A 22355-nucleotide genomic window follows, 5' to 3' on the forward strand; every position below is an offset into this window, starting at 1 on the left:
ATATATTTAAGAAGGAAATAGATAAATTTCTGAACTCTAAAGGTGCCAAGGGGTATGGGGAGAGAGTGGGAGTATAGCATTAAGATACAGGATCAGCCATGATCATATTGAATGGCAGAGCAGGCTCGAAGGGCTGAATGACCTACTCCTATTCCTATTTTCTATGTTTAACACTTAATACTTTTGGATAACAAAATTCTATTAATCTGTTTTAAAATTAACAATTGATCTAACATCAACTGCCGCCTCCAAAAGAGAATTTCAAACTTTGATTCTTTGTGTGCAGTACTGTCTCCTAATTTCACTTCTAAAAGGTCTGGCTCTAATTTTTGTAACGTGTCCCCTATTCCCAGATTCGCCAACCAGCAGAAATAAATTTCTCTTCACTGATCTTCTCTGTTTGTCCAGTAGCTTGAAAACAGGGTCAGAGTCAGGGCGAGAGCAGGGCAGGACGGTGGCGAGGGGCCCTCTCGGTCTTTTACCGGCACTGGCATCGGTTTTGGTTTTGGTGGAGCAAGGAGCTGGAAAAAGGCTTAAACACACGTTCTATAATCAGGAAACGATGCAGCAAAAACTGTCTGGAAAAATAAAATACTAAAAAATTCCGTATAAAAAAATGCTGTGCCTGAGCCAAGCCCACTGATCAGAAGCAAGAGAGAATGTGGGAGAGTGGGAAAAGGGAGCAGAGACAGAGAAGGGGGAGAGATTGAGAACAAAGAGGGATAGAGAGACAGGGAGGGAGAGGGGGAAGGAGAGAGAGGGACGTGGTAGAGATTGAGAGAGAATGTGGGACGGGGAAGGAGACAGAGAGAGGGAGAGGAAGGGGCAGAGATTGAGAGCGCATGAGGGAGACTGCACAGAAAACAAATGAGTTAAATCAGACCAAAGGTATTGTCTTTTGTGCAAATATTACGTTGTCAATTTTTATTTATCATGAATTTGTCGCCCACTGAGGGTCAGAATAATCTACAGATGTAAAACAACATATATCAAGCAAAAAGGTTGCTAATAATCAGAGGAGTGTATGAAATGCTAATCACAATTGACAACAACAATTGAGGCATACTCCAGAATCAGGCTCCGGAATCAGATCCTTACACAGCGACGTATCCATCGTACTCCTCCACTGACGTTCCCTGCTTGGTTATGAACTGTTAGCTGCCCCAGCAGAGTCTCTTTGCCCACTGAACCGCAGCAGATCCAAGACCAGGAGGTTGGAGCGTTTGGTGAATTTCTCACAGCTCCGGGAATAAACAAGACAAATGCACCATGCGAGGGACGGAGTGCAAGGGACGGAGTGCGAGGGATGGACAGCCAACAGTGCTTGTACACACAATACATAGGACAGGACTATACAGAGGGTGCGGTCCCCATCTTGCTCCAGGCACACAGCTGTATAAGGGTCACACCTCAGAGGGGAGTCGCTCTGCGATATTTTCTTCATTTTGATTTAATTTTGGTCAATGGTCAATTGAGTTGAAGGATTCAGAGGTCATGGACCCTCTCTACACATCAGTGGAATAGTAGAGTGTGTTTCGCTTGAGTTCGGTGATGGAGATCGGAGGATGCTGCAGGTAATACAAGAGAACCTGGACCTGTGTGAACACGAACAGTGTCAGTGCCCGTACCTCGTACTGCCCCACACCACCCCCATGGGCTCCTCCCCCCTAAACAAAACTCTCTGCGATTAGGGATTAGCAATAAATTCTGGTCTTGCTAGTGACGCCCACATCCCATGAACAAAGAGATGGTGCTCTGTGCCCACTTAGCCCAGGGTTCTGATACAAGAACTCAGGCACAGCCTGGCTAAAGATTGCTAACTCATTGCGCCCCATTCTCTGCAGCTTCCTTACCACCTGCTGTTCAATTCTAGCTCTGGCAATTCAGCCTGGTGGCCACCGGGGGCATCACAGTCAGGCCTGGTCCAATTCCAATATCAGACATGCACTGACCATTGGGAGCCCTTGAATGGTCAAGAGAAACCAGAACCCTGATGGTCTCATTCCCAAGCTAGACACTGAGGCCAATTTGTAGTCCCAACCCTGACCAGACCAGCTCAGACCACAAACCTCTCCACCACCTCTTACTTTGTGACTTGCTGAGTCTGGGGACGCCGCTCTCCCCATCTTCACCCCCAGGGAGTGGCAGCAAGCCACAGAGGCCTGTGTCCACGCTTTTCTCACCCAAACTATGAGAGGGCTCACTGATTTCACGTACCTGTGCCATGACTTCATGAGACCATATATCGGACACAATGTTGGCGTAAGCTTTGTGTTCAGTTTCTGACGGTCTCAGCAGAGTTGGACCAAACACCGTCGCCAGGTTGTGTAGAGACATTTTGTTCACAGGTTCCTTCTCTGCAACTCTGCAAACAGTGAAATTATCAAGACCCAACACACACCTCACCCTGAATAAACAGCGAGTGATCCTCACCCTGAATAAACAGAGTGATCCTTACCCTTAATAAACAGCAAGTGATCCTCATCCTGAATAAACAGAGTGATCCTTACCCTGAATAAACAGCGAGTGATCCTCACCCTGAATAAACAGAGTGATCCTTACCCTGAATAAACAGCGAGTGATCCTCATCCTGAATAAACAGAGTGATCCTTACCCTGAATAAACAGCGAGTGATCCTCACCCCGAATAAACAGAGTGATCCTTACCCTGAATAAACAGCGAGTGATCCTCATCCTGAATAAACAGAGTGATCCTTACCCTGAATAAACAGTGGGTGATCCTCACCCTGAATAAACAGCAAGTGATCCTCACCCTGAATAAACAGCAAGTGATCCTCACCCTGAATAAACAGCGAGTGATCCTCACCCTGAATAAACAGCGAGTGATCCTCACCCTGAATAAACAGCGAGTGATCCTCACCCTGAATAAACAGAGTGATCCTCATCCTGAATAACCAGAGTGATCCTCACCCTGAATAAACAGCAAGTGATCCTTACCCTGAATAAACAGCGAGTGATCCTCACCCTGAATAAACAGAGTGATCCTCACCCTGAATAAACAGCAAGTGATCCTCACCCTGAATAAACAGCGAGTGATCCTCACCCTGAATAAACAGCGAGTGATCCTCACCCTGAATAAACAGCGAGTGATCCTCACCCTGAATAAACAGAGTGATCCTCACCCTGAATAAACAGCAAGTGATCCTCACTCTGAATAAACAGAGTGATCCTCACCCTGAATAAACAGCGAGTGATCCTCACCCTGAATAAACAGAGTGATCCTCACCCTGAATAAACAGCAAGTGATCCTCACTCTGAATAAACAGAGTGATCCTTACCCTGAATAAACAGCGAGTGATCCTCACTCTGAATAAACAGAGTGATCCTCACCCTGAATAAACAGCGAGTGATCCTCACCCTGAATAAACAGAGTGATCCTCACCCTGAATAAACAGCGAGTGATCCTCACCCTGAATAAACAGAGTGATCCTCACCCTGAATAAACAGCGAGTGATCCTCACCCTGAATAAACAGAGTGATCCTCACCCTGAATAAACAGCGAGTGATCCTCACCCTGAATAAACAGAGTGATCCTCACCCTGAATAAACAGAGTGATCCTCACCTTGAATAAACAGCGAGTGATCCTCACCCTGAATAAACAGCGAGTGATCCTCACCCTGAATAAACAGTGAGTGATCCTCACCCTGAATAAACAGAGTGATCCTCACCCTGAATAAACAGAGTGATCCTCACCCTGAATAAACAGCGAGTGATCCTCACCCTGAATAAACAGCGAGTGATCCTCACCCTGAATAAACAGCGAGTGATCCTCACCCTGAATAAACAGCGAGTGATCCTCACCCTGAATAAACAGCGAGTGATCCTCACCCTGAATAAACAGCGAGTGATCCTCACCCTGAATAAACAGCGAGTGATCCTCACCCTGAATAAACAGAGTGATCCTCAGCCTGAATAAACAGTGAATGATCCTTACCCTGAGTAAACAGTGGCTGTACAGTTACAGTGTGAGTGATCCTTCCCCTGCTGAATAAACAGTGACTCTGCACAGTTACACAGTGAGTGAGCCTTACCCTGCTGAATATACAGTGACTGAGGAGGGGGAGTTTGCTGAAGAGGGGGAGTTTACTGAGGGGGGTGAGTTTGCTGAGGGGGGGTGAATTTGCTGAGAGGGGGTGAGTTTGCTGAGGGGGGGTGAGTTTGCTGAGGGGGGGGCGAGTTTGCTGAGGGGGTGAGTTTGCTGAGGGGGGTGAGTTTGCTGAGGGGGGTGAGTTTGCTGAGGGGGGGTGAGTTTGCTGAGGGGGGGGTGAGTTTACTGAGGGGGGGGTGAGTTTGCTGAGGGGGGGTGAGTTTACTGAGGGGGGGGTGAGTTTGCTGAGGGGGGGTGAGTTTACTGAGGGGGGGTGAGTTTGCTGAGGGGGTGAGTTTGCTGAGGAGGGGGAGTTTGCTGAGGGGGGGTGAGTTTGCTGAGGGGGGGAGTTTACTGAGGGGGGGAGTTTGCTGAGGGGGGGTGAGTTTGCTGAGGGGGGGAGTTTACTGAGGGGGGGAGTTTGCTGAGGGGGGGGGAGTTTGCTGAGGGGGGGGGAGTTTGCTGAGGGGAGTGAGTTTGCTGAGGGGAGTGAGTTTACTGAGGGGGGGTGAGTTTGCTGAGGGGGGGGTGAGTTTGCTGAGGGGGGGTGAGTTTGCTGAGGGGGGGGGAGTTTGCTGAGGGGAGTGAGTTTACTGAGGGGGGGTGAGTTTGCTGAGGGGGGGTGAGTTTGCTGAGGGGGGGTGAGTTTGCTGAGGGGGGTGAGTTTGCTGAGGGGGGTGAGTTTGCTGAGGGGGGGTGAGTTTGCTGAGGGGGGGTGAGTTTGCTGAGGGGGGGAGTTTACTGAGGGGGGGTGAGTTTGCTGAGGGGGGGGGAGTTTGCTGAGGGGGGTGAGTTTGCTGAGGGGGGGGGAGTTTGCTGAGGGGGGTGAGTTTGCTGAGGGGGGGGGGAGTTTGCTGAGGGGGGGGGGGGAGTTTGCTGAGGGGGGGTGAGTTTGCTGAGGGGGGGTGAGTTTGCTGAGGGGGGGGGGAGTTTGCTGAGGGGGGGGGGAGTTTGCTGAGGGGGGGTGAGTTTGCTGAGGGGGGGTGAGTTTGCTGAGGGGGGGAGTTTACTGAGGGGGGGTGAGTTTGCTGAGGGGGGGAGTTTACTGAGGGGGGGTGAGTTTGCTGAGGGGGGGGGAGTTTGCTGAGGGGGGGAGAGTTTGCTGAGGGGGGGAGTTTACTGAGGGGGGGTGAGTTTGCTGAGGGGGGGAGTTTACTGAGGGGGGGTGAGTTTGCTGAGGGGGGGTGAGTTTGCTGAGGGGGGGAGTTTACTGAGGGGGGGTGAGTTTGCTGAGGGGGGGAGTTTACTGAGGGGGGGTGAGTTTGCTGAGGGGGGGTGAGTTTGCTGAGGGGGGGTGAGTTTGCTGAGGGGGGATGAGTTTGCTGAGGGGGGGTGAGTTTGCTGAGGGGGGGGGAGTTTGCTGAGGGGGGGGGGGGGGGGAGTTTGCTGAGGGGGGGGGGGGGAGTTTGCTGAGGGGGATTGCTGAAGCGGGTAGGGACAGGATTTGGTGGGGGTACAGAGAAGATTTACAAGAATGGTTCCAGGAACTTCAGTTATAAAGATAGATTTGAGAAGTTAGGACTGTTTTCCTGAGAGGAGATCTGATTTTTAAAAATTAATTCACGGGATGTGGGCTTCGCTGGCTGGGCCAGCATTTATTGCCCATCCCTCGTAGCCCTTGAGAAGGTGGTAGTGAGCTGCCTTCTTGAACCGCTGCAGTCCATACGGTGCAGGTGCACCCACAGTGCTGTTAGGAATGGGAGTTCCAGGATTTTGACCTAGCGAAAGATAGAGGTATTCAAAATCACGAGGGGTCTAGACAGAGTGGAAAGGGAGAAAATGTTCCCAATTTTGAAAGGATCGAGAACAAGAGGAGCACAGATTTAAAGTATTTGGCAAACGAAGCCAGAACAATAGTAGAAAAATATTTTTCACACAGCGAGTGTTTAGGGTTTGGAATGCACTGCCTGAAGGTGTGGTGGAGGCAGGTTCAATTGAAGCATTCAAAAGGGAATTAAGACTGTTATTTGAAAAGGAAGAATGTGCAGGGTTACGGGGAGAAGACAGGAGAATGGCACTCAGTGAGTTGCTCATTCAGAGAGCTGCTGTGGACACGATGGGCTGAATGGCCTCCTGCAGTACTGTAGTAATTCAGTGAGTTTTCTGGGGTGGGGGGAGTTTGCTGAGGGGGAATTTGCTGAGAGGGGAATTTGCTGAGGGGGGAGTTTGTTGAGGGGGGAGTTTGCTGTGGGGGGGGTTGTTGAGGGACAGGGTGGCTGAGGGACAGGGTGGCTGAGGAGGTGGGGGTGGTGGGTTGCTGAGCAGGTGTGGGGAGGTCACTGAGCGGGGTCAATGCGGGCCCCAAATCAGCAGTAAATGGAAAGGATGATTTCCTTATTAACCAGGGCAGGGGTTCTATGCAGCCAGCCAGATGCTGTAACCCCGTAACCTCTGGAATAAGATCATAAACAGGAGCAGGAGAAGGCCAATAACCCCTCAAGCCTGCCCACCATTCAATAAGATCATAGCTGATCTGATTGCGGCCTTAACTCCATTTCTTGCCTGTCCCCCATAACCCTCGACTCCCTGTCTAACTCAGCCTTGAATATAAGTTCAAAGATAAAAACAAAAAACCGCGGATGCTGGAAATCCAAAACAAAAACAGAAACAGGGTCAACAAGGGTCATGAGGACTCAAAACGTCAACTGTGCTCTTCTCTGCCGATGCTGCCAGACCTGCTGAGTTTTTCCAGGTATTTCTGTTTCTGTTTTTGTTTTGTGTTATAAGTTCAAAGACCCTGGTCTCCACTGCTCTCTGGGCTGCAGAATTTCAAAGATTAATGACCCTCTGAGAAAAGAAATTCCTCCTCATCTTTGTCTTCATTGGGAGACCCCTTAATTCTAGATTCCCCACAAGCCCCCTCGGAACCTTATATGTTTCAATGAAGTCACCTTTCATTCTTCTAAACTCCAATGGATACAGGTCCAACCTGCTCAATCTTTCCTCATAAGACAACCTCTTCATCCCAAGAATCAGCTCAGTAAACCTTCACTGAACTGCTTCCAATGCAACTATATCCCTCTTTAAATAAGGAGAGAAAAACTGTAGACAGTATTCCAGGTGTGGACTCTCACCTGTAAAGTTGGAGCAAGACTTCCCTACTTTTATACTCCCTCCCCCTTGCAATAAAGGCTAACACTCCATTTGCCTTCTGAATCACTTGCTGTACCTACATGCTAATCTTTTGTGATTCATTTACAAGGACACCCAGATCCCTCGGTACCTCAGCATTCTGCAGTCTTTCTCCATTTAAATAATATTCTGCTTTTCTATTCTTCCTGCCAAAGTGGACAAGTTCAAATTTTCCCACATTATACTCCACCTGCCAAATTTTTGCCCACTCACATAACCTGTCCAATATTATTTTGCAGACTCTTTGTATCCTCCTCACAACTTGCTTTCCTACCTATCTTCGCATCATCAGCAAATTTGGTTTCAATACAGTAGGACCCTTCATCCAAGTCATTAACATAGTTCATAAGTAGTTGAGGCCCTAGCAAACCTCCCTGCAGCACCCCACTAGTTACAGTTTGCCAACCTGAAAATTATCCATTTATCCTGATTCTGTTTCTTGTCTGTTAGCCAATCCTCTCTCCATGTTAAGGTATCACTCCCAACAGCATGAGCTCTTGTGTAGCAACCTTTTATGTGACACCTTGTTGAATGCCTTTTGGAAATCCAAATACACATCTACAGGTTCCCCTTTCTTCACCCTGCTTGTTACATCCTCAAAGAACTCCAATAAATTTGCCAAACACAATTTTCCTTTCACAAAACCATGTTGTCTCTGCCTGATTGTATTCTGATTTTTTAATGTCCTTCCTACTACATCTTTAATAACCCCTTTAATCATGTTCCCTATGACAGATGTTAGACTAACTAGCCTTCCTGTTTTCTGACTCCCTCCTTTCTTGAATAGTTGTGTTACATTTGCGGATTTTCAATCCGCTGGAACCTTTCCAGAATCCAGGGAATTTTGGAAGATTACAACCAATACATCCATTATCTCTGCAGCCACTTCCATTAAAGCCCTAGGGTGCAGGCCACCAGGTCCAGGGAACTGTCAGCCTTTAGTTCCATTAGTTTTCCCAGTACTTGTTCTCTAGTGATAGTGATTGTTTTAAGTTGCTTCCTCCCTTTTCACCCCTGCTTTTCTACTATTCTTGGGATGCTTTTTGTGTATTCTATTGTCAAGAGCAGATACAAAATACTGTTCAAAGTCTCTGCCATTTCCTTGTTTCCTATTATTAATTCCCCAGTCTTACCCTCTGTTTACTTTAGCAACGTTTTTTCCTTTTTATATACTTGTAGAAGCTTTTACTGTCTAATTTTATATTTCTTCCAGTTTTCTCATACTCCATTTCTCCCTCTTTATTATTTATTTAGCTATCCTTGCTGGTTTCTAAAATTTTCCCAATCTTCCGGCCTATCACTAATCTTTGCAGCATTGTACATCTTTCTTTCAATTTTATACCTCCTTAATTTCCTCAGTTAGCTACGAATGGTGCATCCTTCTCTAGAGTCTTTCTTTCTCAATGGAATATATCTTTGTGACAGTTATGAAATATCCCCTAAAATGCCTGCCACTGTATCTCTACAGTATTACCTTTTAACCTATTTTTCCATTTCACTTTAGTCAACTTTGTCTTTATACATTTGTAATTGCCTTTATTTAAGTTTAAGACATTAGTTTCAGACCCATATTTCTCGCCCTCAAACTGAATGTGAAATTCTATCATGTTATGATCACTCTTACCTAAAGAATTCTTTACTATGAGGTCATTAATTAATCACCAGGTCTAAAATAGCCTGTCCCCTGGTTCCTTCCAGGAGATATCGTTCCAAGAAACTGTCCTGAAAATACAAACTCATCCTCCAGGCTATTTTTGCCAATTTGATTTGTCCAATCTATATGAAGATTAAAATCTCCCATGATTATTCCAGTACCTTTCTCACAATTCTCCATTATTTCTTCCTGTATACTCTGTCCTACAGTGTAACTATTGTAGACGGGCCCATAAACCACCCCCACCATTTGTACCCCTGCAACCTTTGTAACGCTGTCCTGTTGCACAGGAGATGGCCCTGAACCCCAAGCAGCTTGTCGAGCCCCAGATGATGAGCACTGGATCCCTGTTTTACCAGTTCTGCTACCCGCACTGCTGTCCAGACTCTGTTATCTATGATTCTAGTCCTGGCTTTGACTCCTCATTCCCCACCATTTATACATGTCCCCCATACTGACCACAGCCAGGAGTCTCGCAGAGACATAGCACCAGGAGAGGTTTCTGTAGGTTCACTGTGCCCCTGGCTCTCTGGCCAATCAGCAGGTTCTCCAGCCCGATGCAGAAACTGACAACCGCAGAGGATCAATACTGTGGGCTCCAGGACTGAGCATCTCACCGCTTTAAGCAAAGTGCTGCTGTGTTTGTAGTTCCTGATTTATTTACGTGCTATTCCGAGACCCCCTGTGCCTTGCTGGGAATGGGGCCGAGTCCCTGTTAGACCTTGCTGCGATGATGATTGTTGTTGAGTTTAACTCTGCTCAGTGGGTAAAACCCTTGGTATCACCGAGTTGCAGTATTTACAGCACAGAAACAGCTCAATTTGTCCGACAGTTCGGCATCACCTTCCACCCTCCATCTCACCTGATCCCCATGTCCTTTCATTCCTTTCTCTCTCGTATATTTATCCAGTTTCCCCGTAAAAATATCTATTCACCTCAACCACAAGCTCCACATTCTAATGACTTTCTGGGTAAGGAAGTTTCTCCTGAATTCCTGAACTTTTTAAAATTCATTTACGGGATGTGGGCTTCGCTGGCTGGGCTAGCATTTATTGCCCATCCCTAATTGCCCTAGAGAAGGTGCTGATGAGCTGCCTTCTTGAACCGCTGCAGTCCATGTGGTGTAGGTGCACCCACAGTGCTGTTAGGGAGGGAGTTCCAGGATTTTGACCCAGCGATAATGAAGGAACGGCAAAAATTTCCAAGTCAGGATGGTGAGTGGCTTTGGAGGGGAACTTCCAGGTGGTGGTGTTCCCATCTATCTGCTGCCCTTGTCCTTCTAGATGGTAGTGGCTATGGGTTTGGAAGGTGCTGTCTAAGGAGTCTTGGTAAGTTCTTGCAGTGCACCTTGTAGATGGTACACACTGCTGCTACTGTGCGTTGGTGGTGGAGGGAGTGAATGTTTGTGGATGGGGTGTCAATCAAGCGAGTTGCTTTGTCCTGGACGATGTCAAGCTTCTTGAGTGTTGTTGGAGCTGCACTCATCCAGGCAAGTGGAAAGCATTCCATCACACTCCTGACTTGTGCCTTGTAGATGGTGGAGAGGCTTTGGGGAGTCAGAAGGTGAGTTACTCATCACAGGATTCCTAGCCTCTGACCTGCTCTTGTAGCCACAGTATTTATATGTCTAATCCAGTTCAGTTTCTGGTCAATGGTAATCCCCAGGATGTTGATAGTGAGGATTCAGCGATGGTGATGCCGTTGAATGTCAAGGAGCGATGGTTAGATTCTCTCTTGTTGGAGATGATCATTGCCTGGCACTTGTGTGGCACAAATGTTACTTGCCATTTGTCAGCCCAAGCCTAGATATTGTCCAGGTCTTACTGCATTTGGACATGGACTGTTTCAGTATCTGAGGAGTTGTGAATGGTGCTGAACATTGTGCAAACATCAGCGAACATCCCCACTTCTGATCTTACAATGGAAGGAAGGTCATCGATGAAGCAGGTGAAGATGGTTGGGCCTAGGACACTACCCTGAGGAACTCCTGCAGTGATGTCCTGGAGCTGAGATGACTGACCTCCAACAACCACAACCATCTTCCTTTGTGCTAGGTATGACTCCAACCAGTGGAGAGTTTTCCCCCTGATTCCCTTTCACTCCAGTTTTGCTGGGGCTCCTTGATGCCACACTTGGTCAAATGCTGCCTTGATGTCAAGGACAGTCACTTTCACCTCACCTCAGGAGTTCAGCTCTTTTGTCCATGTTTGAACCAAGGCTGTAATGAGGTCAGGAGCTGAGTGACCCTGGCAGAACCCAAATTGGGTGTCAGTGAGCAGGTTATTGCTAAGCAAGTGCCGCTTGATAGCACTGTTGATGATCCCTTCCATTACTTTACTGATGATGGAGAGTAGGCTGATGGGGCGATAATTGGCCGGGTTGGATTTGTCCTGCTTTTTGTGTACAGGACATACCTGGGCAATTTTCCACATTGCCGGGTAGATGCCAGCATTAGTAGTGACTATCTTATATTGATGTTCCATTGTTCTGGTCTGACTGGCATGTGAAAGGAGCTTCCCTACCTTTAACCAATCAAACTCTTTTATGATAATGACCTCTATCAGGTCACGTCCAGTCAGGGTAGAATCTGTGGTGATGGCTGCGGGACTTAATGATGGGAGCCTGAGGGTGTGGGGATGCTGCAGCAGAGATGTGGGTGGGCATTCGAGCAAGATCTGTAGGTCACGAGCTGTGAACTCAGGGAAGTCATTGCCCTACACACCCAGTTGAAGCTAAATACCTCCTGCCATTGATTAAACCCTGCTGAGTCCCTGGGAACACAAACCATGCTTTAGGATTCCATACCTTTTCAGATGATCCAGTAGGAAGAGCAGGGTGTTGAGGTTTGGGTCTGGCAGTGAGCGCAGCAAGTGTAACATACAATTCTCCTTGGCCGCTGGGTCAGACAATGCTGGGGAAGAGAATGATAGCAGTTATCATAGCAACAGGCCTCTGCCACTAATTCAAGACAAAACCCCAAATCACAGCTAGGCATGCTGTGTCAGCCTGTACCCCACCCTCTACTCAATAGCCAGTATTGGTGTGATATTCAACTACAGCAGCATCACTGCCAAGTCAGGTTTGGACACACACACGCACGCACCAGGAGCAGCAACATTTCCTAGTGCAGGGAACTGAGGACTATTACAGGGCAGTGGGAGGTGTTGAAATCAGATGACAGCACGGGCCAAAGGTGCAGACCCAGCTGGTCTGAGAGTGATCCCTCATCACCCATTCAGACCCATTTAATTTAATTCTGTCAGTCGGGGTTTTAGCCTCCTTCACTGTGACATTTAGTTTCCATGTTAATAATCCTGGCAGCCATTCCCAGTGCCAGTGTGGCTCAGTGAATACCCCAGAGACTGGAGAACAGAACCCAGGCCAACACTCCCGGGTCAGTACTGAGGGAGTGCCGCACTGTTGGAGGGTCAGTACTGAGGGAGCGCCGCACTGTTGGAGGGTCAGTACTGAGGGAGCACTGCACTGTTGGAGGGTCAGTACTGAGGAAGCGCCGCACTGTCGGAGGGTCAGTACTGAGGAAGCGCCGCACTGTCGGAGGGTCAGTACTGAGGGAGTGCTGCAGTGTCGGAAGGTGAGTGATTGGTGATGTGACCCCACCCGGGGGATGGGAGGTGATTGCCAATATCTAATTTCACCCCCACCCACCCCACCTCTCTCATCCCCTTCGTCCGCTCTCTAACCCTCCTCCCCCTCTCACTCTTGTGCAGAGTATTTAACTTAAACAAACAGCCTGTCATAATCATGCATTTGATGTAGTCTACTTGGACTTCAGCAAGGCCTTTGATAAGGTCCCGCATGGGTGACTGATAATGAAGGTAAGAGCCCAAGGGATCCAAGGCAATTTGGCAAATTGGATCCAGAATTGGCTGAGTGGCAGGAAGCAGAGGGTGATGGTCGAGGGGTGTTTTTGTGACTGGATGCCTGTGTCCAGTGGGGTTCCACAGGGATCGGTGTTGGGTCCCTTGCTGTTTGTGGTATATATAAACGATTTATACTTGAATGTAGGAGGGTTGATCGGTAAGTTCACAGATGACATGAAAATTGGTGGGGTGGTAAATAGTGAGGATAGCTTTAGATTACAGGAGGATATAGACAGGCTGGTCAGATGGCTGATCAGTGGCAAATGGAATTTAATCCAGATAAGTGTGAGGTGATGCACTTGGGCAGGACAAACAAGACACGGGAATACACGATGAATGGTAGGACCCTGGGAAGTGCCAAGGACCAGAGGGACCTTGGAGTGCATGTCCACCGGTCCCTTAAGGTAGCGGGACAGGTAGATAAGGTGGTTAAGAAGACGTATGGGATACTTGCCTTTATTAGCCGAGGCATAGAGTATAAGAGCAGGGAGGTTATGCTGGAACTGTATAAAACGCTGGTTAGGCCACAGCTAGAGTATTGCATGCAGTTCTGGAATCTGCATTATAGGAAGGATGTGATTGCACTGGAGAGAGTGCAGAGTAGATTTACCAGGGTGTTGCCTGGGCTGGGGTGTTTTAGTTATGAGGAGAAATTGGATAGACTGGGGTTATTTTCCCTGGAGCAGAGGAGATTGAGGGGGGACATGGCTGAGTTGTAAAATTATGAGGGGCATAGATAGAGTAGACAGGAAGGAACTTTTCCCCTTGGTGGAGGGATCAATAACCAGGGGACAGAGATTTAAGGTAAGGGGCAGAGGTTTAGAGAGGATTTGAGGAAGAATTTTTTCACCCAGAGGGTGGTGGGAATCTGGAACTCACTGCCTGAAAGGGTGGTAGAGGCAGAAACCCTCATAACATTTAAGAAGTATTTGGATGTGCACTTGTGATGCCATGGCATACAAGGCTATGGGCCTAGTGCTGGAAAATGGGATTAGAATAGTTAGGTACTAGTTTGACCGGCGCAGACTCGATGGGCCGAAGGGCCTTTTTCTGTGCTGTAGACCTCTATGACTCTAAAGGTCAGTACTTAGGGAGTGCTGTACTGTCGGAGGGTCAGTACTGAGGGATCGCCGCTCTGTCGGAGGGTCAGTACTGAGGGAGCGCCGCTCTGTCGGAGGGTCAGTACTTAGGGAGCGCCGCATTACTAGAAATACCGTTGATGACCTGTTAAACTGAGGCGCTATCTGCCCCCTCAGGTAGAGGTAAAACACCTCTCTATTTGTGGAAGTGGAGGGGAGATCTGGCCCATATTTATCCCTCAATCAATATCATTCAGTCATTATTACTTTGCTGTCTGTGGGATCTTGCTATGTGCATATTGGCTGCCATATTTCCCCCATTTCAACAGTAACCACACTTCCAAAGTACTTCATTGGCTGTAGGGCATTTTGTGACGTTCTGAGATTGTGAATGGTGCTATAGAAATGCAAGTTTTTTCTATCTGAGGCAATCAGCGAGACTGTGTTGTTTGTGGGTAATGGTGAAGGAGGTGTTGCGTGTTGGAGTGTTGCGTGTTGGAGTGTTGCGTGTTGGAGTGTTGCGTGCTGCAGTGTTGCGTGCTGCAGTGTTGCGTGCTGCAGTGTTGCGTGCCGCAGTGTTACGTGCCGCAGTGTTGCGTGCCGCAGTGTTGCGTGCCGCAGTGTTACGTGCCGCAGTGTTGCGTGCTGCAGTGTTACGTGCTGCAGTGTTGCGTGCTGCAGTGTTGCGTGCTGGAAAATTGCATGTTGGAATGTTGCGTGCTGCAATGTTGCGTGTTGGAATGTTGCATATTACAGTGTTGCATGCTGTGATGTGTGCTGCAGTGTTGCGTGCTGCAATGTTGTGTACGGCAATGTTGCGTGCTGTGATGTTGCATACTGCAGTGTTGCAGCTGTGATGTTGTGTGCTGCAATGTTGCGTGTTGCAGTGTTTCATGCTGCAACGTTGCATGCTGTGAAGATGTGTGCTGCAGTGTTGCCATGTTCTATGTTGCCGTGTTCTGTTTTGCCATATGACTCACCAATCCCTTCCACAAAGGCTGGGTAGAATCTGTCGGTGAGAAGTGGCTCCGGTAACTCTCGGAAATACAGCTTGAGTGTCCCAGCGATGGCATTTATGTCCATGTCACTTAACATCACCAGCACATCCTTGGTATCTGAAAGGACAGGGCATCAAGGTCAGACAGGGTGTGACTGGGGGGTTACACAGGGCATCCCAGGGACCCAGCACCTGATTAATAAACTCCAAGCAGCTGGAACTCTCTCCCGCCCTGAAAATTTCAAACCGGCAGGTTCGGCAGCTCTAGCCATGTCAGTGGTCCCGACATTCGCTGCATCCCTAGGGAGGATCCACTCTCTACAGGCACTCTGAAGGAGAGCGGGGCCAACCTCTGTGTAAAACAACCAACCTTCCCAATCAACAGTGGTTATTCTGGAGGTGGAGGGGAATTTTCTAGCATTGGGCTGGGAACGCTGGTGATTCTTTCACTTACTCATGTCGAAAGCAGCTTTCAGTGTTTGAATATCTGTGGCTACTCCAGAAACCCGATAGATTCCCACTTCCTCAATCCCCCGTTTCTCCACCTCCTCGATGCACTGACGGACAATGTACGGCACCTTCGAGCGTTCCCGCCTAAAACCAACAAAAACAGTGATTAAAATAGCAACACATCCTGGACTCTGGTTAGTTACACCGGGAATGTCCAGTCAGTTACGGGGGGGATGTCTGGTTAGTTACAATGAAGTGGCCCATCAGTTACAGGGGGTGGCTGGTCACTTACAGGGGTTCCTATAACAATGGAATCCAGCCTCACACGAAGTGTACTGAGAGGAAACAGGGTCCAAGTCCTTGCCAGACTCTCTGCTGTTTCAAGTCATGCCTAGCACAAAGGAAGATGGTTGTGGTTGTTGGAGGTCAGTCATCTCAGCTCCAGGACATCACTGCAGGAGTTCCTCAGGGTAGTGTCCTCGGCCCAACCATCTTCAGCTTCTTCATCAATGACCTTCCTTCTATAATATGGTCAGAAGTAGGAATGTTCGCTGATGATTGCACGATGTTCAGCACCATTTGCGACTCCTCAGATACTGAAGCAGTCTATGTCCAAATGCAGCAAGACCTGGACAATATCCAGGTTTGGACTGACAAATGGCAAGTAACATTCATGCCACACAAGTGTCAGGCAATGACCATCTCCAACAAGAGAGAATCCAACCATTGCCCTTTGATGTTCAATGCATTACCATCACTGAATCCCCCACTATCAACATCCTGGGGGTTACCATTGACCAGAAACTGAACTGGACTAGCCATATAAATATTGTGGCTACAAGAGCAGGTCAGAGGCTAGGAATCGTGTAGTGAGTAACTCACCTCCTGACTTCCCAAAGCCTGTCCACCATCTACAAGGCACAAGTCACGAGTGTGATGGAATACTCTCCACTTGCCTGGATGTGCAGGTCTAGTGTCCTTTAGGGAAGGAAATCTGCTGTCCTTACCTGGTCTGGCCTACATGTGACTCCAGACCCACAGCAATGTGGTTGACTCTTAAAAATGCCCTCTGAGGGGTGGGTAATAAATGCTGGTCCAGCCAGTGAAGCCCAGAATCTGTGAATGGATAAAAAAGACCCTGGGTAGGAGGTTGGGATGAGGAAGGAGGGGACTTACTTTGTGACGACGTTAATTTTCACACCGAATACCCCACTCTGTTTTTTTGATGGGGTGCGTTTCAGGCTCAAATCTCGGGTGGTGAATTTCATCGACAATTCCACCTCAATCTGCAACAAATGGAACCTTTAATTCATTAAAATATCATGGTTACAAGTTCCTCCCACTCTCCCTCCCTCTGCTCCTTTGCAGACGGAGCCAATCAGCATCAATGTCCAGTTCCTGTCCAGTAGATGGACGATGGGCCAAAGGGCTTGGAGTCCAGACCAGGAGTGCTCTTGGGGGCTCAGCCCCATCAAGTGATGCCCGGGATTGACCAGTATTTCCTGAACAGATTTCAATCACCTGTCCAAGGTGTTGGTCATCAGTCTCCAACGTAACCGTCACTTGCAATCCCGAGTTGCGGATCTTACACGATTGGTGGGTCCGGAAATATGGAACATGTTCAGAATCTCAGGCATAACAAGCACTCACCCCGTTCATTTCAATCACTGCAGTCTGCCAGTTCCTGCTCTGGGCCGTCTGTGCGTCCAGCTGTCAGAGGAGAGAACAATTAATGGAAGGTATGGGACATAACTCTCACCATCCCTGCTTTACAACTACAGGCCGTGGCTCAACCCAGGAACCAGGCCCCCCAGCAACTCCAAACCCAGAGAACAGAATCACAGTGACCTGTCAAACTGGAGGTGACATTCCCATTACTCCCAGGCTGAGAGGGAGGCTTCAAACAGTGGGGTTCGCTGATCCAAGTGGCTCACTCACTGGGCCCTCATTACTGGCTCCGGGGACATCGACTGAGGGCACAGGCTGATCGGACTGACAGGGAGGCGGAACGACGGGGACGGGGAACGACAGGGACGCAGACCGACAGGGACGGGGAACGACAGGGACGCGGACCGACGGGGACGCGGACCAACGGGGACGTGGACCGACGGGGACGGGGAACGACGGGGAGGCGGAACGACTGGGGCGCGGAACGACTGGGGCGCGGAACGACGGGGACGCGGAACGACGGGGACGCGGAACGACTGGGACGGGGAACGACGGGGACGCGGAACGACGGGGACGCGGAACGACAGGAACGCGGAACGACAGGAACGCGGAACGACAGTAACGCGGAACGACTGGGGCGCGGAACGACAGGAACGCGGAATGACAGGAACGCGGAACGACTGGGACGCGGAACGACTGGGGCGCGGAACGACTGGGACGCGGAACGACTGGGGCGCGGAACGACTGGGGCGCGGAACGACAGGGGCGCGGAACGACTGGGGCGCGGAACGACAGGGGCGTGGAACGACTGGGGCGCGGAACGACTGGGGCGCGGAACGACAGGAACGCGGAATGACAGGAACGCGGAACGACTGGGGCGCGGAACGACTGGGACGCGGAACGACTGGGGCGCGGAACGACGGGGAGGCGGAACGACTGGGGCGCGGAACGATGGGGACGCGGAACGACCGAAATGTGGACCCACAGGGAATCGGATTGACGGAGAGGCGGACCAACAGCGACATGGACCGACAGGATCGCAGACCGACAGGAACGCAGACCGACAGGAACGCAGACCGACAGGAACGCGGACCGACAGGAACGCGGACCGACAGGAACGCGGACCGACAGGAACGCGGACCGACAGGAACGCGGACCGACAGGAACGCGGACCGACAGGAATGCAGACTGACACACACAGGTAACAGGTAGGGTTAGGGTCAGCTGTGATGCTCCTACAATAACTGCCTGAGACTCTCTGTCTGGGTCCGCAATGCTCGGTACTGTGAGCTATTGAAGCTTTGGATACCCTTCCTTGGCCTGGAGTTTAAAACTGTGCTCAGTCTGAGGAAGATGAAACTCTGGGAATCAGGGGGGGAAAAGTGCAATGAAGTTGTTTCAGGCTGACACATTATTCTGTAATTTTGCATGTTTGTTTCGCTGGCTGACAATTTCACTACCTACCCCCAACCCCAGGAACTGGCTGCAAACTAGCAAAGTGCCCTCTGCACAAAGCCTGCCCCACACTGCCCCCCATAGAGCTCCTGCAGGGTCTGAGTAGAAGGACATGACAGGAGCTTTCCACTTCCTGTCTTTCCAAGTTTAACTTTGCTCCACTTTGCTGGATATACAAACACGCTAATAATCCAGCCCCTCAACCGTTACAGTCCATAATCCAGGCACAGTAAGATCCCAGGCTCCACACATTTGCCTGAACCACCCCATCCTGTATGTGAATGAAGTTATTCCACAGTGTGTGTCTACCCGACAAGGATATCTGTGATTGGGGTGTGAGCCCTGCCTGACTTGCCCCCTCCCTAAACAAGGGTTACTGAGGCCAACCTGAGGCATCCAAGATCAACACAGCCCAGAGGAATGAGCCCCAGGCCCTTTCTCCTCTGATTGGCTTGGATCTGGCTGTCTGGGGGGATTGAGGGATTCGATCAAAGTGGGGTTGCTGAATGATTGTGAGGGGGGGCGTCAAAGAACCGTGGAATCATGGGGGTCTGGGGTCAACTCAGGGACTGGTGCCGGGGAGGGGGGGAGAACTGAACAAGGGATTGTGGAGGGGGCTGGGGGGTCGAGCATGGGATTGGATTGAGTGCAGGGAAACACAGCAAGTGCAGTTTTTGCTTTTTATGCTCAGCCGTTATCATTTGGTTTTAGAATTTGGTGAATGGAAGAAAGGTCACAACTAAACACTTCTCAAAGCTGTTTCTGTGGGTAACAGCCTGGTCAATACCAAGAGCAGCAGACCCTGAATCTTGCTGGCCAGTCTGGGGGTTGGTGGGGGTGGGGGTGCGAGGGAAGCAGTGTATGGATCACTGACCGGCAGTTCAGAACAGGAGGAGGCCATTCAGCCCCTCCAGCCTGATCCTCCATTCACTCAGATCACCGATGATCTGTAACCTAACTCCACCTCCTCACCTTTGCCCAATATTCCTGAATACCTCTGGCTAACAAAAAACTATCAATCTTAGTTTTAAAATTTACAACTGATCTAGCATCAATTAGTGTTTGTGGGAGAGTTGCAAACTTTTCCCACCCTTTGTAAGAGGAAGTGTTTCCTAATTTGACTCCCGAAAGGTCTGCCTCTATTTTTTGACTATGCCCCAATCCTAGACTCCCAAACCACTGAATAAGTTTCTTTCTATCTACCCTATTTGGACAACTTAGATCAAATAACTCCTTAAGCTTCTAAATTCCAGGGAACACAACCCTAGTTTGTGTAATTGCTCCCTGTAATTTAACCCTTGAAATCCCAGTCTAGGCTGCACTCCCACACCATATCCTTCCTAAGGTATGGTGCCCAGAACTGCTCGCAGTTCTCCAGGTGTGGTTTAACCAGGGCTTTGTATGGCTGAAGCACGATTTCTACTCTCTTGTATTCTAGTCCTCCTGTGGATATCAGGGACAGCATGCCATTCATCTTCTTGATTATTTTCTGTTCATGATGTTTTAATATTCCATTACACGGACCCCACAACCACCTCACCGCAGCCCCCCGCCTAATCCAAAGCGATTTTTTGGACCTTCACTGTTTTGAGCAGGTGAATAGTTTCGGCAGTGACTGTGATTGGCTACCCAAACACAACAGGGTTAATACCAAAACATTGAAGAGTTAAATGTCAAGATATTTTCCCCTGTTCATCCGGCTCTTGGTCAATAAATCACATCCTATTTCTGACCTTCCATGAGCTGCAAACCACAATTTCTGAAACAGAAGAGTGTAGAATAAACACTGCACTGTCAGTCAGTAGGTAAAGGGTGAAAGAAATGGTTCAGTGTTTTACAACATTGCTAATTCAGTTGAACGATGATAGAGAGTCAGCGAGGACACTGGACAGAGCGAGAGAGTCAGCGAGGACACTGGACAGAGCGAGAGTGTCAGCGAGGACACTGGACAGAGCGAGAGTGTCAGCGAGGACACTGGACAGAGCGAGAGTGTCAGCGAGGACACTGGACAGAGCGAGAGTGTCAGCGAGGACACTGGACAGAGAGTGTCAGCGAGGACACTGGACCGAGAGAGTCAGCGAGCACACTGGACCGAGAGAGTCAGTGAGGACACTGGACAGAGAGAGTCAGCGAGGACACTGGACAGAGAGAGTCAGCGAGGACACTGGACCGAGAGAGTCAGCGAGGACATTGGACAGAGAGAGTCAGCGAGGACGCTGGACAGAGAGAGTCAGCGAGGACGCTGGACTGAGAGTCAGCGAGGACGCTGGACAGAGAGAGTCAGCGAGGACGCTGGACAGAGAGAGTCAGCGAGGACGCTGGACAGAGAGAGTCAGCGAGGACGCTGGACAGAGAGAGTCAGCGAGGACGCTGGACAGAGAGAGTCAGCGAGGACGCTGGACAGAGAGAGTCAGCGAGGACGCTGGACAGAGAGAGTCACGAGGACGCTGGACAGAGAGAGTCACGAGGACGCTGGACAGAGTCAGCGAGGACGCTGGACAGAGAGAGTCACGAGGACGCTGGACAGAGAGAGTCACGAGGACGCTGGACAGAGAGAGTCACGAGGACACTGGACAGAGAGAGTCACGAGGACACTGGACAGAGAGAGTCACGAGGACACTGGACAGAGAGAGTCACGAGGACAGGTCTCACACAGATAGATAGCTAGCAGATATTCTGGGGGTTTAAAGGAATTGGGATTTAAGAGAAACTCTCTCTCCCTGTTTAAGGTTTCTGTTTAAGATTACTGATGTAGCTCAGCTCCAGGAGATTGTCTGCAAGACTGCAAATAGATGAATGAAACAACCTTTGTTCCCAGTAGTTTATTGCGGACTCGGCCCCACAGTTTGGCTCCAGTGTTTGACTGCCTCTTGGTCACAGCTTCCTCCAATATACAGGTCTGCTCCAGCTGCTCACACACAGAGTCCAGAATATCCATCCTCCCAATAACTCTAAACAAAACTCACACAGAAAGGCCTCGGCAGGACTGAGCCACAATTACAAACCCTCCCTACTGTGTGGATCAGGGCTTCAGGATACATCCATTCTCATAGTGTCCCAGTTCACAATCTCCCACACCGACAGCTCCCTGTGGACAAAGCCAAGAACACCAGAACTGCCAGTACAGACCGTTTCACCAGCTGGAATTCAGCCCACACTTGGATCTGGGATGTCTGAGGAATGCCGCAGTCTGCTCCTCAACCAATGGAGTAAGAGAACAAGGATCCAAATTTCCCAGCAGAGCGAGCGAGCGAGAATCTGAATTTCCCAGCAGAGTGAGAATCTGAATTTCCCAGCAGAGCGAGCGAGAGAGAATCTGAATTTCCCAGCAGAGCGAGCGAGAGAGAATCTGAATTTCCCAGCACAGCGAGTGAGAGAGAATCTGAATTTCCCAGCAGAGTGAGAACCTGAATTTCCCAGCAGAGCGAGTGAGTGAGAATCTGAATTTCCCAACAGAGCGAGCGAGCGAGAATCTGAATTTCCCAGCAGAGTGACCGCAGCAGCCTCACTGACTCCGAGAGGATGGTTGTGGATCTGACATAAACTGGGAGCAGCCAGCTCCGATCCAGATGGTCTCCTCCCCTCCTCTCCTTCTGTCTCTCTAACTCTCCGTCTCTCCACTTCTCTGCCCCTTTCTCTCAGAGTCTGGCTCTCATTCGCTGAATGCTGTCTGTAATCACTGAGATCTGACCTGAGGTTATACAGCAATTGTCAGCTTTAACCCTTTCAGTACACCAGGAGCTCTGTTATCACTGGGAATGACCTCCTTTCGCTTCGACAGCAGATACTGATTATTTTAAAGATAGATTTTTTTAAACTGATTTTTTTGTCTCCCTCTTTATAATTCTGGATAAAATTTTCTAATTTCCACAGCCGAGCTGAGCTGAGCTGTCAGTGGCTGAAGGACAGAGGCTGATGGTTCCAGCAGAGT

The 22355-nt window shown here is 49.5% G+C and overlaps 1 protein-coding gene across 1 annotated transcript; it reads right to left on the reverse strand.

The window, feature by feature from the left end:
• Nucleotides 1-891: 891 nt before the first annotated feature.
• abr (ABR activator of RhoGEF and GTPase) lies at nucleotides 892-22027 on the reverse strand. Its single transcript, XM_078548351.1, has 8 exons — nucleotides 21231-22027; nucleotides 16952-17011; nucleotides 16478-16587; nucleotides 15306-15445; nucleotides 14835-14969; nucleotides 11700-11805; nucleotides 2218-2365; nucleotides 892-1595 (listed from the first exon to the last, which is right to left on the reverse strand). Exons 1-8 carry the CDS (start codon nucleotides 21360-21362, stop codon nucleotides 1506-1508), a joined length of 921 nt encoding a protein of 306 aa, XP_078404477.1. The 5' UTR covers nucleotides 21363-22027; the 3' UTR covers nucleotides 892-1505.
• Between the last annotated feature and the right edge of the window lie 328 nt (nucleotides 22028-22355).

Source organism: Cetorhinus maximus, chromosome 9, assembly GCF_964194155.1.
Source record: "Cetorhinus maximus chromosome 9, sCetMax3.hap1.1, whole genome shotgun sequence".
NCBI lineage: Eukaryota > Metazoa > Chordata > Chondrichthyes > Lamniformes > Cetorhinidae > Cetorhinus > Cetorhinus maximus.

Excerpts from the sequence above, each read along its gene's own strand:
- abr (XM_078548351.1), bottom strand. The coding sequence starts at position 21,362 with ATGGATATTCTGGACTCTGTGTGTGAGCAGCTGGAGCAGACCTGTATA. Across the intron at positions 15,446-16,477 it reads AAAATTAACGTCGTCACAAA|GCGGGAACGCTCGAAGGTGC; the intron begins GTAAGTCCCCTC and ends TGTTGGTTTTAG. Across the intron at positions 2,366-11,699 it reads CTACTGGATCATCTGAAAAG|AGTTGCAGAGAAGGAACCTG; the intron begins GTATGGAATCCT and ends CACTGTTTGCAG.